The 17,514-nt window shown below is 40.5% G+C and overlaps 1 protein-coding gene and 1 pseudogene across 1 annotated transcript; both read left to right on the forward strand.

Moving 5' to 3' along the window:
* Window positions 1-3,684: 3,684 nt before the first annotated feature.
* LOC133922207 (T-complex protein 1 subunit delta-like) lies at window positions 3,685-9,272 on the forward strand. The gene is made up of 2 exons (XM_062367425.1): window positions 3,685-5,044; window positions 8,648-9,272. The coding sequence occupies exons 1-2, from the start codon at window positions 3,819-3,821 to the stop codon at window positions 9,027-9,029; spliced, it is 1,608 nt and encodes a 535-aa protein (XP_062223409.1). The 5' UTR covers window positions 3,685-3,818; the 3' UTR covers window positions 9,030-9,272.
* A 4,767-nt stretch (window positions 9,273-14,039) lies between these two features.
* On the forward strand, window positions 14,040-17,215 carry LOC133920576 (WAT1-related protein At3g18200-like; annotated as a pseudogene).
* The last annotated feature ends 299 nt before the right edge of the window (window positions 17,216-17,514 follow it).

Below are 17,514 nucleotides of genomic sequence, written 5' to 3' on the forward strand. Positions count from 1 at the left end.
ACTCCTCAAGCAGCTTCTCGATCAGATCTGCGACCAGCCCCGCGTAAGTGGTCGTGCTCCTCCACCAACTCCGAGCAGGTGGTCGTGCTCATCGACCAACTCCGAATAGGTGGTCGTGCTCCTCGACCACGGTTGGCGACCAATCCCGAACACGTCGCGTTCAACTCGCCGAGAAGATCAGTGTTGCAATAGCAACAATGCCTCTACAGTATCCACATGTAATGGGCAGAAATGTTGAGCGCTGATGTGCTAGCACCGTATGCGTGGCTAGGGTTTTGGAAGATCGTGTGGAAGGTTGTGGCTAGGGTTTCAGAGTGGTTCAACCTCAACATGCCCTACCCGCGGCTCTCCTTATATAGAGCTCGCCAACGAGCTTATGGATCACAATCCAATCAAAATCCATATGCGAATCAAATTCACATGTTTTGTTTCAACCCATTAAGTATGTGACCCGTTAGGTTCATGTACAAACAGCTATGACTCGGAAACTCTTTCCAAGCCAAAATCAATAGCGGTTCCTAGCAGGATATGTTGACTCTCGAGTATCCATAAAAGATCATATCGGCTGAACCTTGATATACACATGCACTGATCCCTTCGCCTCACGATACCAGTCAAGTTTAAGGTGAGATACGTGCTACCCTTGTGATAGCCTGACCATTCACTCGATCAAATAGTGGATTCATCATGATTAACTCTTTAATCATATTGGTATAGCCATGCACTTTTTCAATCCAACTACCTCGAGGGGCCCAGTGATATTTCTCCCGTTATCAAGGTGGGGCAAATTCCATCTTGATCGCTCATACCCTACGACATGTTTCATGACAAACCCGAAAACTACCTTTGTGACTACCTAGTTACGGAATAGCGTTTGACAGCTTCAAAGTATGCCACTACACTTCTGAGAATCAATAACGATCTCAGGTTTAAGGATCCTGCAGGTACACCATTTGAGATAATAACTTATAGCACATCATAAATAACAATCCCAACAGTATCTCAAAGTGGATCTATCCAACACCATGTTCTTTAACATAAATATCCACATTATTGACCTGATATCTCTATACCTATGATCCATAAAATGTGATCATCAATCAATACATGTGCTGGACTTATATATCATCACAATGATATGCAATTAGGATCGACTAAAAATAACATCATAAAATAAACAAAGAGTTTCATGAATAAGTCACATACTTGCCAATCAATGTAAATGATAGTCATTCTTGGAAGAACACATTATTCAGTAGTACATGAAAATAGACGTGTGATACAATCATCTCTATGATTGCCTCTATTATGCTATTTGGATTCGCATCGTCAGCATTGTCGTGGTGGAGCCAATGGACCCTGGATTGTGTTTGTCGTTGCTGGTCTCCTAGTGGATTTGCCATGCACGAATCCATGGTTGTCGTCGCCTCCGGGTGCAAGATAAAATAAATACGGATCTGCCACTCACAAGGAGGGACGCACGAGGATGGGCCAGTGATAGGAGGCGCACCGCCGTCCACCGGTTCAGATAGTAGGGTCATGCTCGCAGGTGCAAAAGGAAGGGTTAGCGATGGGAGGCGCGCATTGTCCACTGGATTGTGCGCGTCGCCTCTAGTCTCCTACGGATTTGCGTCGCACGCACTATTTGGATTTGCGCCGCTGGCATGCTTGGTGCGGGTTAGGGTCGGGTGGGGAAGGATAAGGTGTTTGATCGGTTTTTCTAGTTTTTATTGGGTGGGAAGGGATAATAGTGAGGAGATCGGTTTTTTATTAGATGGGAGGGAGAGAGGGGTGATGTAGCAATCAACTTGTGTTTTATATAATAGAGATTGTTGTTGTAGGTCACTAGTTTGATTTATTTTAGTTTTTGTCTTCGCCTATATGTACATACATATTGTCCATGTCCTTTGGATATGCCATATATAGTTGAATAAATATTGTAGTGTATCCACTTCACATATTTGAACTAAAGGCACATTAAGGTTGGAGTGAATATCTCTCTGACTCCATAAAACGATAAAAAACAAAATATTCGTAATATAGATCTTCATTTGTCCATATATATATACCATTGTAGAAACATCAAATCATGAATCAGGAAGTTGATTAAAAATATATGTTCAACTGAATCATGAAAAATCTAAAAAGTAACACGCGAGAAGGAGAGGTTATAGCTACATGTTTGCCACCCTACCTTCGAATAGGTTCGTGACCTATCTAGGGCGCACTGCCCAGCTGCTTCCAATGTGCGGCATGTGGTGCTGTGTGATAAGGTGGGAAGTGAGTCCGAGGAGGAAGATGTGGTTTCTTTTAAACTGAAACGCGAATTCCTCTCGCATCATGCACCCATTTTGATGTTTGTTTGAGCTACAAGGTTCCTCACAACTAATCTAATAAAACAATATCCATGTAGCATAATTTATTGTTTTCATATATTTTACTGGCATATAATAAGGACACAAGTTTCATTTGATGCACGCATGCACAAAATGCACCAAAAATACAAAAAACATTTTCAAATATTACAGGTATAGTCTCTGGTGTGTTATATCACCCCTTTAAATTTGAAGATCAAACTCAAAATTTGTTAAAATAAACAAATATGATAAGTTGACTTGAATAATAACGTGTTCTCTTTTGCTTTTAGTTGTCATTTGTTAGACTTATTTTTCGTTACTCCCAAATGGTAATGAAGCAAATTTTATGTTAGTAGTGAAGTTTCAGAACTAGATTTACAAATATTTTCAAAAACAACTTACACCAATATAATACACAAACAAAAAGTTGATGCATATGTGCACTAGTTATTTATCCTTTTCAAATACATAATAATCGAAATAGACTATACCAGCAAGTTGAATTCACTATATCAACAAATCACATATAAATGCGGGATATTTCTTCACAAAATGTTGTATTAGGTTACAAAAATTCCTTGCGTTATGTCTGTTTGAAATGTTGCATAAGCTAAGTAATTTTGGGCACAATTTTCGCGAGTGTTGAATTAGGTTTCGCAAATTGTTGCACCCCAATTTCAAAGTTATGAGTCCTAGGATTAAAAATTTTATGAAGAAGACCGATAATATCTGCTATAGGGGCGGATTTCAAGTCGGGGCAACTAGGGCCACCGCCGTAGTTGTGGCCCAATTTTTTCAAATATGTTCCTTATACTCTTCGATCCAACTTGCACTACCATGCGTTGCCCTAATCGTGGGTCATCCGCTGGCTGCATAGGTCTGAGTAACCCTAGTCTTATCAGGCCTAGAGCTCCGTCATTGATCTACTATATAAAGTACGAGTTAGTGCCCTCATCATCTCTTCTCCTGCTCTAGTCCTATCTAATAAAAGCTCTTAAAATTTAAATTATTTATCTATTTTTTATCCACTCTTGTTCTCCAACCTTCTCGTCTCGTTACAAGCTACGGATATGAAATCTACATCTCATTTGAAATCAAACTACGGTATCACTTCTGATATATTTTTTCGACGATACTTTCATGATGATTTTTACATCTTTATATCTTAATTTATATTTAATATTAGTGTATTTAATGTTTATATACTCTACGTGCAGCCCAAATCCACACGAACCACATAGGATTAGGCGTCCTCAAAATGGAGCCCGGGAACAGATGCCGTTGCCATCCCCCGTTGCAACCCATTTGAGAGCTACAAAAGCCCAAACCCATCTCGCACCCGCAAGGCCGCAACCCTAAATCGTAATCGCTTCCAGAACCCCACGCAGCGACGAGGCACATCGCTCCCCTTGCCCTATTGCCGAGGCAGCGCTCCCGATTCAGTAGGAGCAGATTTCCGCCATGGCCGCCGCCGCCGCCGCCCCCGCGCCGTCCCGCAAGACGGAGACCTATACCGACACGAAGCGCCGCGACGACGTCCGCGGCGCCAACATCGCCGCCGCGCGCGCCGTCGCCGACGCCGTGCGCACCTCGCTGGGGCCCCGCGGCATGGACAAGATGATCTCCTCCGGGGACCAGGCGCAGGAGGTCATCATCACCAACGACGGCGCCACCATCCTCTCCCGCATGGCGCTCCTCCAGCCTGCCGCGCGCATGCTCGCCGAGCTCTCCCGCTCCCAGGACGCCGCGGCCGGGGACGGCACCACCACCGTCGTCGTCCTCGCCGGATCCCTCCTCCGCCGCGCCCAGTCGCTCCTCTCCGCCGGCGCCCACCCTACCGCCGCCGCCGACGCCCTCCACCGCCTCGCCGCGCGCGCCGTCGAGATCCTCCACGGCATGGCCATCCCCATCGAGCTCTCCGACCGGGAATCCCTCGTCAAGTCCGCGTCCACCGCCCTCAACTCCAAGGTCGTCTCCCAGTACTCCACCCTCCTTTCGCCCCTCGCCGTCGACGCCGCCCTCTCTGTGGTGGATCCAGCTCACCCGGACCTCCTCGACCTCCGTGATATCCGCATCGTCAGGAAGCTTGGTGGCACCGTGGACGACACTGAACTCGTCCGCGGCCTCATCTTTGACAAGAAGGCTAGCCACGCTGCAGGGGGACCAACACGGGTCGAGAATGCCAAGATCGCTGTCATACAGTTCCAAATCTCACCACCCAAGACTGACATTGAGCAGAGTGTGATCGTGTCGGACTATGCACATATGGACCGCATCCTTCGTGAGGAGCGCAATTACATCCTTGGGATGGTCAAGAAGATCAAGGCAGCTGGATGCAATGTCTTGCTCATTCAGAAGAGCATCTTGCGTGATGCGGTCACTGATCTGTCACTGCATTATCTTGCTAAGGCAAGGATCCTTGTGGTGAAGGATGTGGAGAGGGATGAGATTGAGTTTATCACCAAGGCCCTGAACTGCCTGCCCATCGCCAACATTGAGCACTTCCGCACAGATAAGCTTGGGTATGCGGATCTTGTCGAGGAAGTCTCTGTTGGGGAGGGCAAGATTGTGAAGATCACTGGTATCAGGGACATGGGGAGGACCGCTACTGTACTTGTGAGGGGGTCAAATCAGTTGGTTATTGATGAAGCTGAGCGCAGTCTCCATGATGCCCTTTGCGTCATCAGGTAAAATGCATCTTCTGTTGAAATAATAATCTAACTGTTATATGCTTAATGGCCTCTGCATTGTAGTCTAACTGCAGGAGAGAGTAGAGAGAGATAAGTAACTACAGATCAACTCCTTGTTTTTATCTTGCTTACTTGGCTGCAAACGTGGCACATGCAATTAGATGATGCCAGCTACTAGTGTAGCAAAACTACTCTTAAAACTGCTATGAAGGGGTTATTCCTGCCCCCCCTCCCCCTATTAATAGTTGAGGGTGTTAAGACAATTTTGTAGTTGTGGGTGTAAAATGGACTTCAATGATAGTTGAGGGGTGTAATATGGACATTTTCCTATTCTGAACTATGTTGGGTGGTTTGAATGTTACATATGAAACATCTGTACTTATACTGGTTGCTGTTGCTTCCTTAGAACATTCTTTGAATTTAAATGCACTCTAGTCTTTGCTTTTGGTTACATGCATTTGCATGTTTATGATATGTATTTTAGTTAGGGGGTCTACGTATGTATTATAAAAAGTATTGCATTGGTTTGGTGCTCTGTTTTTATTTTTTTCCTGTAACAGAGGTTGGTGGTTTAATATGTAACACCTTTTTATTAGGAACAGATTTCATGAGACCTTATTTTGCTTCTGCCATGTTACTTGCACATATACTGGCATAATAATTTGCTTAGCAAAAGCGAGTCATTTTCCTTCAACCCCTCTATGTGCTGTTCTATGCACAAAATAAGGACAGCGCACAGGTTTGCAGGTGTCGGTCATCCAGATTCTTTGTGCAGACTGTCAAATGTTGGACTTGATGACTAGTCACTAGTTTGTTAGGTGTGAGTGTGTGCTAAGTTCAACAGGCCTTGAGGCTAGGTCTTATGTCAATTTCGCTTGAGCACAATGCTCTGATGGCTGTCACGGTTGGCATGTGCTGGTTTGGTCCTTTGTGGCGACATTAAATTTAACACCTTGCATATTTACATGGAAGCGGAACAGTAGCTGAGGGTAGTAGAGTTAATGTCATTGGTATGTGAAAATAGAGATTAGAATGCAAATGCCTTACATGTTGGCATGAATGTCGAACAAGGGAGTAGATAGGGAGTATTGCATTTTATTCCACACTTTATTGCCCTGTCCAACTCACAATTTGGTCATCGCAGTGGTATATCATCCAAAATCTGTAGCGATGTGACAGTGTCATGGCTGTTTATAGTATAACAAGATAATACTTTAACCAGTGGATATTTGGTAGCATCTTTTAGTTGTCTTGGATATCAAGTTCGATTAGTTAGAGATAAGATTTATTAATCTGTCCTGGAGATAAGATTTTTTATCCTAGATTGTTAGAGATGGCTCCTATATAAAGGAGGTTGTGCCATCTATGTCAATTAAGCAAGAAACATATCAAGGTTCCCAGAATCTCCTCTATCCCTGCCCTGGTGTTTCAACTTTAGTCACCAAGTTCCCAGGTCGATGGGGTCGAGGAACAGGGATGCACGTGGTGGAACGTCACCTTCCATAACATGATACAAAAAAGGGGTATACCTCTTTGCTAGGAGATGGGACATGAACCAAGTATTTTTGGAATGATAGTCCGGGACGCAGCAGCTGGGTCAAGATAGTTAATTCTAAAAAGTTCATGAAAATTAAGTGAATTTTGGAGTTTACTTGGAGGGAAACCTTTCCAACTACCCTCTACCAGAAACTCATCGAACAACTCATCAAGAAGTCCAAAGGAACATGTACATCCCATCATGATTAAAGTTTGCCGTTCACTTTCCTTCCCAAAGAAAAATAGCAGTATCCTTTCTCTTCTTCCACAGCCAAGAGGCGAGAGCCCAAGACCATCTGAAACCCTAGTGCAGAGAGGCCACCGTCGCTTTCAGCCGTGATCTTCGTCGTCTGGTGCCACCCGACCTCGCTGGGTTGTGCTAGTTAATCCATGTGTCGTGCCGTCGGTTCTTGCGTCGCCCATGACTCACCTCCTTCCCCTACCGACCAGCGCCCTCCAACACTACCTGCACGGAGAGAAATCTGCTCTATATGAATCAGGTAGGCTCTCTTCCTGATTAGAAGCGCTTGGTACCGTTATTGTCCTGGAGGTGAACAAGAAGAAAACCCAGTCGGCGATTTGTCTGTGACCCAGGCTACGTCCCGTGTCGACCCCATTTTGCTTTTTGGGAAGAAGTTCCAAGGACGGGGATCGTGGCACTGTTCTGCGATCCCGATGACTAAGGTTGCAGCCATCGGGCATCGGCATGGTCGTGCTGCTTGGTTCAGGGCCATCTAAAGTATGATCATGACATCATTATACTTCCATGTGTGGTGTTTAAGTTATTATTCTTCAAATACATATTACTTTCTATCCCTACCCATTAAATGTGCCAGCTGTGCCTTTTTTGTTTTTAAATTAACACTCCCCTGTACGCTATATTTCTAATTGCTAGTAATATGCTCTACTACCACTTCAGTGCTTATTTTGTTGTGTTTTCTTTAGACATGTCCTGGGAAGTGAAAAACTTGCATTGTACAGTTTGATCCTATGTGATCATGAAAATTTTCAATATGAAATTATTTATCTCTACATGAAAATTGCAAGAAGTCCTTTTGGTTCTGTGCATCCACCACAGTTCAATGGTAGAGAAAAAAAATTGGATGGTAATTTACATGGGCATGCCTTCACAGGGGAGAGAAATTAATGTTTCATAGTGTAGGTGACAGTATGTATATATTGGGTAGCAAATAGCGGTACATTTTTTGTTGATATGATATGGAAGGCTTGCTTCTGGATTTTACTGAATGGAAAATTGTGTGCAATGTCTGTTTTGTCAGGAAAGCTTGTTAGTGAAGTTGTATGCATTATGTTTTGGATAATATTTTTCCTTGTCTAGCATAGTCACAATCGGCCCTTGACTAAATGGGAGGTACTTTTTCGTTCATGGTTCAAGAAGGTGGAGCCTGGATTGAACTGAAAAACTAGGGGCGAGATTTAATCTGAGCCCTAACTCAAGATAGATGCCGAGTCTCTTGACTAGCTTGGAAACCCTCCAACTTGTTACCGAAGGTTGGAGTAAAGGGCTTGTGGGAGTTGACTTGTGTTAGCAGTATGATTATATCTTTTGTGTTAGCCTGTTATGCTTCCAAGCAATTTATGGTCTATCTCCTTTACCTAGTTCATGGCATGATGGCAAGATAGGTCTTGGAAGTGTGTTAACATTGTGTCCACACAGTACTCTGATGGCTGGCTGTGCCTGCTTGAATTCTTTAAGCTTATGTGACCATTTTTGTACTTGGCTTTAGTATAAATGAAGATGGCAAGTCAGAGGAAATCAGTATAATCACTTGTGATGCTTATTTTATTCTTAGTTTAGTTAATGATATTTTCAGGTTATAATATGTATAATGCGAGTTATAAGCTTAGTAACAATGTCTGTAGGCGGGTTAAATACATTTTATATTCTTTTGAACCTACTAATTGATGTACATTAAATACATGTGGCACTAATGATTCTGTAGGGAATTTCCTTAACCAAATAAAAAAAGCTTTTAGATTACAAGCAATTATTATTGATCTGCTTAGTGTTCTGATTGGTTAATACTCCTTTTGATGCTTCAGATGCTTGGTGAACAAGAGGTTTTTGATTGCTGGTGGTGGTGCACCGGAAATAGAGATGTCAATGCAACTGGCTACTTGGGCAAAGGAGCTCCAAGGGATGGAGAGTTACTGCATCAAGGAGTTTGCCGAGGCACTCGAGGTCATCCCTTACACACTGGCTGAGAATGCAGGGCTCAATCCAATCTCCATTGTCACCGAGCTGAGGAATCGTCATGTCAGAGGTGAGAAGAATGCTGGCATCAATGTAAGGAAAGGGCAAATTACAAACATCCTGGAGGAGAATGTCGTGCAACCCTTGCTGGTGAGCGCAAGCGCCATTATGCTAGCTTGCGAGTGTGTTAGAATGATCTTGAAGATTGATGATATTGTTACTGTGCGGTAAGGGCGTAAGGGGGACGACCATGTCAGTCTGTCCTTTTATGTCTGGCTTGATGTAGTAGGTGTACTACTAAATTTATAATTTTATTTGTGGGCGTGCTTCTCCACTTGGATGTTCTAAACTCGTAGCTTTGGTGTTGTAGAGGAGATTAGTATTTTTTAAAAGTAATGTTTGCTCTACAGCTATTTGGATGGAACTATAAGAAGTGCACCCATCTGTTTGCACTTAAGACCTACAGTTTCTATTGCTGGCCGTGCTGGTCTGTTTGTTCGCATCCGTTTTTTACATAATTACACTTGCGTGTTGTATGTTTCTGTACTGCATGTCCTTGCTGAGATTTATTTGCACAGGTTGTGTTATCACTTATCAGTGGTGGTTGGCTGCTCATTTTCATCTTGTATGATGATACTGGGCACAATGTGATGCCTCTTGTTTATTATTGTGGCAAGTTAGGGAAAATATTTGGTACAAGCAAGCAGCGAATGTCATCTATCCAATCTCTATCTGAATGCTATTATGTATAGGGATTGATTTGTAGAAAATACTTATTCAGTTATGAAATATCATAAAATAATCTCTCTACTAATAAGATTGGTGGAATCAATCGTAAACTTTAGATGAGGATTAGACTAGACGGATAGCATTTATTATTTGCATATTTATGCCTATTTACTACTTTGTACAAAAGATTTCACCAGGAAAGAGGCTGTTTGTTTACTAACATGTAATGCCTGCTACAAAATGGGGACGGTCACATACCTGACCCGGTGCTACCACTTTTTTAATTATTTGTGCTACTACCTCCTTCAGGGTGATCTAATGGTTGTATTCTTTAGGAATTATGCAAATGGTCATGAGTAGGTTCCAAAGAAAAAAAATACTGCATAGATTGATTGTCATGGTAGATTGGTTGTTTCTATGTTGTCAAATTTATTCGGGACGTTTAAGACCATTTGCATTATTTCTATGGGAGAGAGGCAGTCTTAGCATATGGCAGCAGCCTGGTAGAAGTACCAGACATGTTCTCTAAAACCTAGCAATTGGTCAGTTATATGGGCAACATGCGCTGCATTAGCCGAGCTGAGATCTGATATATGCGATTATTATAACCCTCTTAAAAAAATATCCGGTGCTCGATAAAAATGAAGTCGAGGTATAGTGAGATGGAAGAAATGAGACATAGTCCTTTTCCAAGTAATGAATTGTATGCCGGTTTATGATGATTGCAGTCATTTTTCCCTAGATTACTGGGCGACGTTGTCTAGCTTAGCAGCAGAGTCGAGGTATAGTGAGATGGAAGAAATGAGACAGATTCTTTTTCATGGTAATGAATTATATGCCGGTTTATCATGGTTGCACTCATTTTTCTCTAAATTACTGGACGACATTGTCTAGCTTAGCATCAGAGAAGACGAGCCAATGGATCATATTGGAGGGTGGATGTTAGGGGACTGCAAGCCGTGCCGTGTGACTTTGATTAGCATACTTTGGCGCACAGTTGTTGTAAACCCAGAATGTGCTTTTCTTCTCAAAGGCTCCAACAGTAAGTACATACTAGATGGTGTCATTTTGTTTATCCGTATGCAAAACCACGCCGTGAACATCTCAGGTTCCGTTAATGCGGATTAACTTAGGACAAAATCCTGAACTTTTGTACTCCCTCCATTTCAAAACACATGGTATATTAGGATTAAGAAAGTCGAACTTTGTAAATTTTTAATCAATAATTAGTCAAATTATACGTATATTTAATGTACATAGGATGCTATAAAAGATTCATATTTCACATATCTTTTAATAACATATTGATTTCATATTGGTTTCATAGCAATTGATAATATTTTGTAAGAGAAATTAATAGTCAAAGTATGCTTTAGACTTTCTCAAATCCTAATACACCATGTAAAAAAATGGAGGGAGTATTTAGCTTCATTGATCAAATTTGTTTGGGACATTGTTCACATTCTCAGGAAAATTGCAGGCTCATGTGTATTACAAAGGTAAGAACCTAATGTAATGGTTATTACATTTCAAAACAAATCATTCTTCAAAATAAATATGAAAGTCAAAAATTAATTAGCTATTTCGAAACAATGACCCCTGCTAATGCAAACTTGTCTGAGAGGCTCATTTGGGACAGCCGGACAACATTGTTGTGCAACGATACTACGATGGTCGCATTAGGTACATTTGATAGATCAACAACTAAAATCACACATAGTCATAAGAAAATTAGAGGTAAAAGTCTATATGTCATGCATTCTTGGCATTTCTTTTTTGTAGAGAAAACCTTTCACCTCTATATGTTGGTTGGGCAACGTGGGAATGAAAGTCCTATTGAGCCTATGAGCTCGATGGACTCTGAAATTATAATTACATTTCACTTGTCTGATTATTTAGTGAGATCCTAACCAATTTAGGTTACAATTGCCAACCTCTCCTAGAATTAAAAATTTTCAGTTCTGTAAAACTAACGAGGCATTGATTGGCTAATAATAGCCTATGATAACAAATGGTTATTCTAATGTGAATAAAAATAAAAAACAAGTGAATCTTTTGTTGGATGTTGATCTCTTAGCACGGTTCACAAATGCGTCGGTAATCGTCCAAAAATCGCGGTTACCAACCTTCTCGATCCGGTCCGGTTTCAGAAACCGAATGGTAACTGAAATTTGAATTCAAAAAATCCGAAAAAATAAAAAAATAAAAAAATTCAAACAAAATCTTAAAAACAATTAGACACAATTCTAAGACCTTCTGTGAAAAACATTGTCAAAAATAATATCATTTGCATCATATTCTATATGGAGAAAGTTTGAAAAAAATGAAAAAAATTGAAGCGTGCGGCTCAGTTATTAACTCACGTTAAGGAAAAGTGTAACATATAAACACATATTTTTCTTGTGTAAAACGTATTTTAAGAGAATATTTAAAATTGATTTCACTTTATTTAGAGTTTTATTAAATTCTCTATGATTTTTACAAAGTTCACAAGCATAAAAGTGAATATGTTAAGAAACAGCACTGTAATTAACTTTTTCATGTCTACTATTATTTTTCCTACGTAAATCATAGTATAAATAAACTAATGAAAGTGGTTTCACTAATTTTTGAGGTGTGATGGGTCAGTTATGAATTAATCTAGTCGCAACACATTTACACAATCATGCATGTTACAATAACTAATTCATGAGTTCATGTATTTTTAAAGATATAGGATCATGTAATAAGACTAAAAAAATTAGTTTCATGATTTTTGGATTAGCAAAGAGTAAACTATGCATTTAACTTGGTTTAACAAATACAATTTCTCACAGAAAATTTTAAACTTTTTTATGAGTATAAATACTTTTATCATGTAGATCATGTTACAAGGAAACCAACAAAATTTGTTTCACCTGATTTGAAGCTCAGATGAATTAGTTATTGGTTTTACAAGGTTGAGCCCTTTTTTGGGTTTTTTGTTGAACTGTGCTGAAATTCGATAAAACCGCTCGATAAATCGAGAAAACCGAGCGATTACCGACCCAAACCGCTCGGTAACCGACCAATTCAAAAATGCGAGAAAATCGCTCGGTAACCGACCCAAACCGCTCGGTAACCGACCAAAACCGAGCAGTTACCGAACGGCTACAATCGCAATTTTTTTCCAAAATTCAAATTTTGCCAAATGATTTTTCTCCGATTTTTTTTGAATTTTTAAACTGTAACCGTGGTTATCGCGTATTTTCGGTTACCGCCGGACCGGTCGGTAAAGTAAACCCTGTCTCTTAGTACACCCCAGTGGCTGTTGGAATCAATCACAAAGATTAGTGGTTGTCTTGGGCTTGTTAGGTTTGCTCCATTTTGATGGTTAGGAATTGAACAACAAGATGGAGAGAATCAAATGCCATGTGATCTTAGCTCATTATGTTGGCCAGTTTGACCCTTTTTTCTGCAATGCCTGAGACGGCGGACTTATTGATGCACATGATTAGTTGCAGGACCACATTTTTGTGAGATGCATGCATTCCTACCATTGCCTGCTATAAGATTGATGATGCATGTGGAACTGATACCTTCTAGAAAATATACCTGCTGAACTCAATATACAAATGTTGATAAAATTGACGTGATGAAGGTCATAATTAAGCACCCTAATGTGTACAATAAAGCGAATCAAAACGAAACTTTGGCCTGGTGTATGCGGTTTGATCACTTAAAGATTAAGTATGTGTAAGTGCAAACCCAAATAGCGATACCATCTTACCCAGAGGTTGTATCGTTTCAGACATTGACATAGTTTCCAGACAGTGAGACAGCTAGTTTTCGTAGACTATAAAGCTGTTGATGCCCAGTTGCTATTGCCAACATAAGGCTGTTACCAAAATATTAAATATCTAGGATACGCTACAAATCGTATTCAACGTAAGTGCGACGAAAAATCATGATCCGATCATGTGGTGAGCAAAGCAAATGATCCATGGTAGAGGGATACGCATGCAAGTATCTTGCTTCTGTGCTTGCATGTTCCCTACAAGGGTTGCAGCCTCTGCAACTGGCCTGCACAGGTTTTGACTAATCGGAAGCACATCTACAACCGTATCGGCGCATGGCTACATGATGGGTTTACGAAGATCTCTCTGATGGGGCTCAGCTTGCTGTATTGTTGATGATGCATGTGGTTAGTGCTGGACACAATCTTGCCAAATGGTGGGGGGGGGGGGGGGAGGGGGTGAAACTAGCGTGCTCCTGCTTCATGTGGCAGCTTCTATATTGGCATCATTGCTCTGGGTGTTTCCTGCAATCATGCATATTTCTGATTGTGTTTAATTTCTTTTTCTTCTGTTGGTACTGGATTCAGCCTTCCCATTAGTTTCTTTGTTTTTTTAATTTGACACTAGCTACCTTAATATGCTATATTAATCTAACTGAATCTATAATAGAGCACCATAGGCCAACATGATGGCTAGCTCCTCCTATATAAGGTGGCAAGCAACCATGAATAGCAGAGTAACATAAAGGCATCCATCTTCTTAGCTAGAATAGAGTCCGGTGAAACTAGAAGGGTTAAGCAAGAGAAGGAGGAGGCGAGTGATCATGGGGATAGAGAGCGCCCCGGAGAAGGTGAAGCTGCTGCTCGGGGTGCTGGCGCTGCAATGCTGCCTGGCAGGGTTCCATGTGGTGTCTAGGGAAGCCCTCAACATGGGCATCAGCGAGATCGTCTTCACCGTCTACCGCAACTCCATCGCCTTGGCTCTGCTCACCCCTTTCGCCTACTTCCTCGAGAAGTGAGCTCATATAAACTCCATCCTTTTGTCCTTGTTTACACAACTCCAATAATAGAGCTTTCCTTCTTCAGCATGTGTTATGTTTTGCTCTGTTGTGTAGCTGATCTTACTGTTATCTTACATGCATTTGTAGGAAAAATAAACCGCCCCTCACCTTCTCTTTGCTGGTCCAGTTCTTCCTTCTTGCCTTCGTTGGGTAATCTAAAATGCACAGTTGCGTCTCTGTGTCTTTGTTTACAAATTGTTCAGATTTTAATTTTTTCTTCACTTGTTTGTCTCCTCAGGATTACCTCCAACCAGGGCTTCTACCTTCTTGGTTTGCATTATCTGTCTCCAACCTATGCTTCTGCTATCCAAAATACTGTTCCTGTGATCACCTTTGCCCTGGCTGCTTGCCTAAGGTAATTCAGCAATGCCATTATATAAGAAGATGTTATGTTTTTCTTTCAATTTGTGTTGTTCTTTAAAAAAAGATGAGGATGATCTAATACATATTAATATCTCTGCCCTTCTATATATTGCAAGATCTTTTCTACCTCGTGAGGAAGTACCAAAATTATCCTTTTATATCTAAGGACTGTGAAAAAGAATATCATATTACTAATTAGAGTAGTTCTTCGTAATTATATATTGCTTATACTAACTTTTTTGTGGTTAATTGACCAGGCTCGAGCAGGTAAATATATATCAGTAAAAGATATGAGATGGCTAAAGTGATTGGCACAGTGGTAAGCATAGGAGGAGCCACCATCATCACCCTCTACAAAGGGATGCCACTGATGAACTTCAAGTCATCCCATATGTTGGGAGCCAGCATAGTGTCTCCAAACCACGTATGGAACTGGACAGTGGGCTGTCTCTTCCTCCTTGGCAATTGCTTTGCCTGGTCTGGATGGATGGTACTTCAGGTGTCTACTCCAACTCAACCCACAATATGCAATTATCACGCTGATCTACACCATTTGTTGATCATCGTATTCCAACGAAGTGCACAAAGTTATCCATTTATAGTTGTATCATATGCCTTATAGTTAAAACAGATATTCATAATCTGCCTTTAAGTTAACAATAGGCTAGGAAAGTTTCTCAAAAGAAATATTGAATTCACAGCCTTGTTTAATAAAACTGACATATACTGTTACAATCATAGAACCACTTTGCCAAAGCTATTCGTAAGATGAATGCCATTGTTATCTAACAGTTGTAGATAAAACACTAGAAGATCTAGTCACTAAACTACAGAAAAGAAAACCTTTTTTGAGACAAAGAATGCATTGAGTTTGGCATTTGATCTAGTGACTTTTCAATTAACTAACAGTACACCGAAAGTATTATTGCCAATTTTTACAATAATCATTTTAATCCTTATGTCAGATAAAAATATGCATATCACATAGAGATTTCATTTGATTATTCAAAAGTAATATTTTTGGGGAAATCTTGAAAGATAATATCATGTCTTTTGTAATATGTTAAGCATAATAATATCCAGATTGTTCATGATGCTAAGTTTTTTTTGAAGGAATAAATGATGATGCTAAGTTTCAATATGATTTCATGTTCTTTCCTTAAAGAAAAGGAGAAAAAACTCTTAATAACGATGGAACAAGACATGTGCATGAAGAATATTCCTATCCTAACTATATGGGATAAATAATTTAATTGGTAGCCAAACTTCTAGATCCAAATTGTATCTATGAGTACGCATTTTTCCTGATTATTATTATTTTTCTGTAGGCCCCAGTGTTGAAGAAATGCCCAGCCAGGTTGTCAGTGCTTGCTCTCACACTGGTATTTGGGCTGGTTCAACTTCGGGTCATAGCAGCATTATGTGAGAATGGCAGTGAGAAATGGAAGCTTCACTCCGGAGGAGAGCTCTTCACTCTACGCTGTAATTTTCTTCTCTCTAACTTCCCATAGTATTTATGTATTTTACCTTTAAATCCTAAGTAACTCTGAGGCGAAGGAAATCAAAAGAAGCATAGGTAGCTTCAAAAGTGACAACTGAACTGAAGTGAAACCACCTATATTACGTAATACCTATATCAAAGAGCAGTTGTCAGAAAAATAGGCTGGCGAATAATGTACATTATAGCAAAATAAGACAAAATTTCTTGACAATTTGGACATATCTTTTCTGCCGGGACTAGTAGCTTCAGGGGTCGCCTTGTCTCTGCAGATCTGGTGCATTGACTGGGGTGGTGCTCTCTTCACAGCTATCTTCCAGCCATTACAAACTGTCATGGCTGCCATCATGGCCGCTGTCATTCTTCGCGATCAACTATATACAGGAGGGTCAGGAGAAAAATATAACCAACAAGAGAAAGATTCGATAGAGCACAAATAATTATTATTGTTTCTCATCCTAGAGGATGGGATATTTTTATTCCATCTAAAAAAAATTATCATACTATAAATTGTGTCGTAACCAACAAGAGAAAGATTCGATAGAACGTTTCATTAACTGAAGCTAGCTTAGTTCTCATCTGAAATTTTTCAGGATCATAGGAGCTGTCCTCATAGTGATTGGCCTCTACTTTGTATTGTGGGGTAAAGCGAGGAGAAGAGGAGCAGTAACCAAGGAAATGAGCCAGATTTGTCAAGGCATCTCCTTAGCGAAGAGTCCTCTCAAGAAAAGAAGTCTGTGGCAAATGATGTTCCATAAAAGCAGCGAACAGCACTGCTATTCTATAATTACGTGCATACTAATATGAAAGATGCGTCTAAAAAAAAAGAAAAGAAAGAAAGATGCAAGGTCGTGCATGTGTGTATAGTTAGTGGTGTCAGTTTAGGAACATTTGTATTCTTGGCTTGTTGTTATTCCTGATATTGCAATTGAGCAATGCATTGTCATAAAAAGAGTTCAGTTCATATTCAATAGGGACTGATGGACTTGACAAATATAAAGCATTCTTTCCTATGGACAAAAGAGAACATTACAATTCTTTTACTTGTGTCATACTCCGTCCAGTCAAAAATATTTGACGCTTTGGACAAGCCACCGGTAAGATTTTCTAAATTTTGGTCAAAAATATCTTTTAAGATATTTAGACTGAGAATTTGAAAATCATACTTATAGATTTGTCTTGAAAAATTCTTTCATAATGCCATTACAACATAAAAGGTCATCTCTGTCCCCCTTTCACTACTGATTCAGTAATAACCGGCAGTGATAATTATCTTACCGGTTCGTAAGCTCAAGATACATAAAAAGCCAA

This window comes from Phragmites australis, chromosome 6, assembly GCF_958298935.1.
Source record: "Phragmites australis chromosome 6, lpPhrAust1.1, whole genome shotgun sequence".
Taxonomy (NCBI): Eukaryota; Viridiplantae; Streptophyta; class Magnoliopsida; order Poales; family Poaceae; genus Phragmites; species Phragmites australis.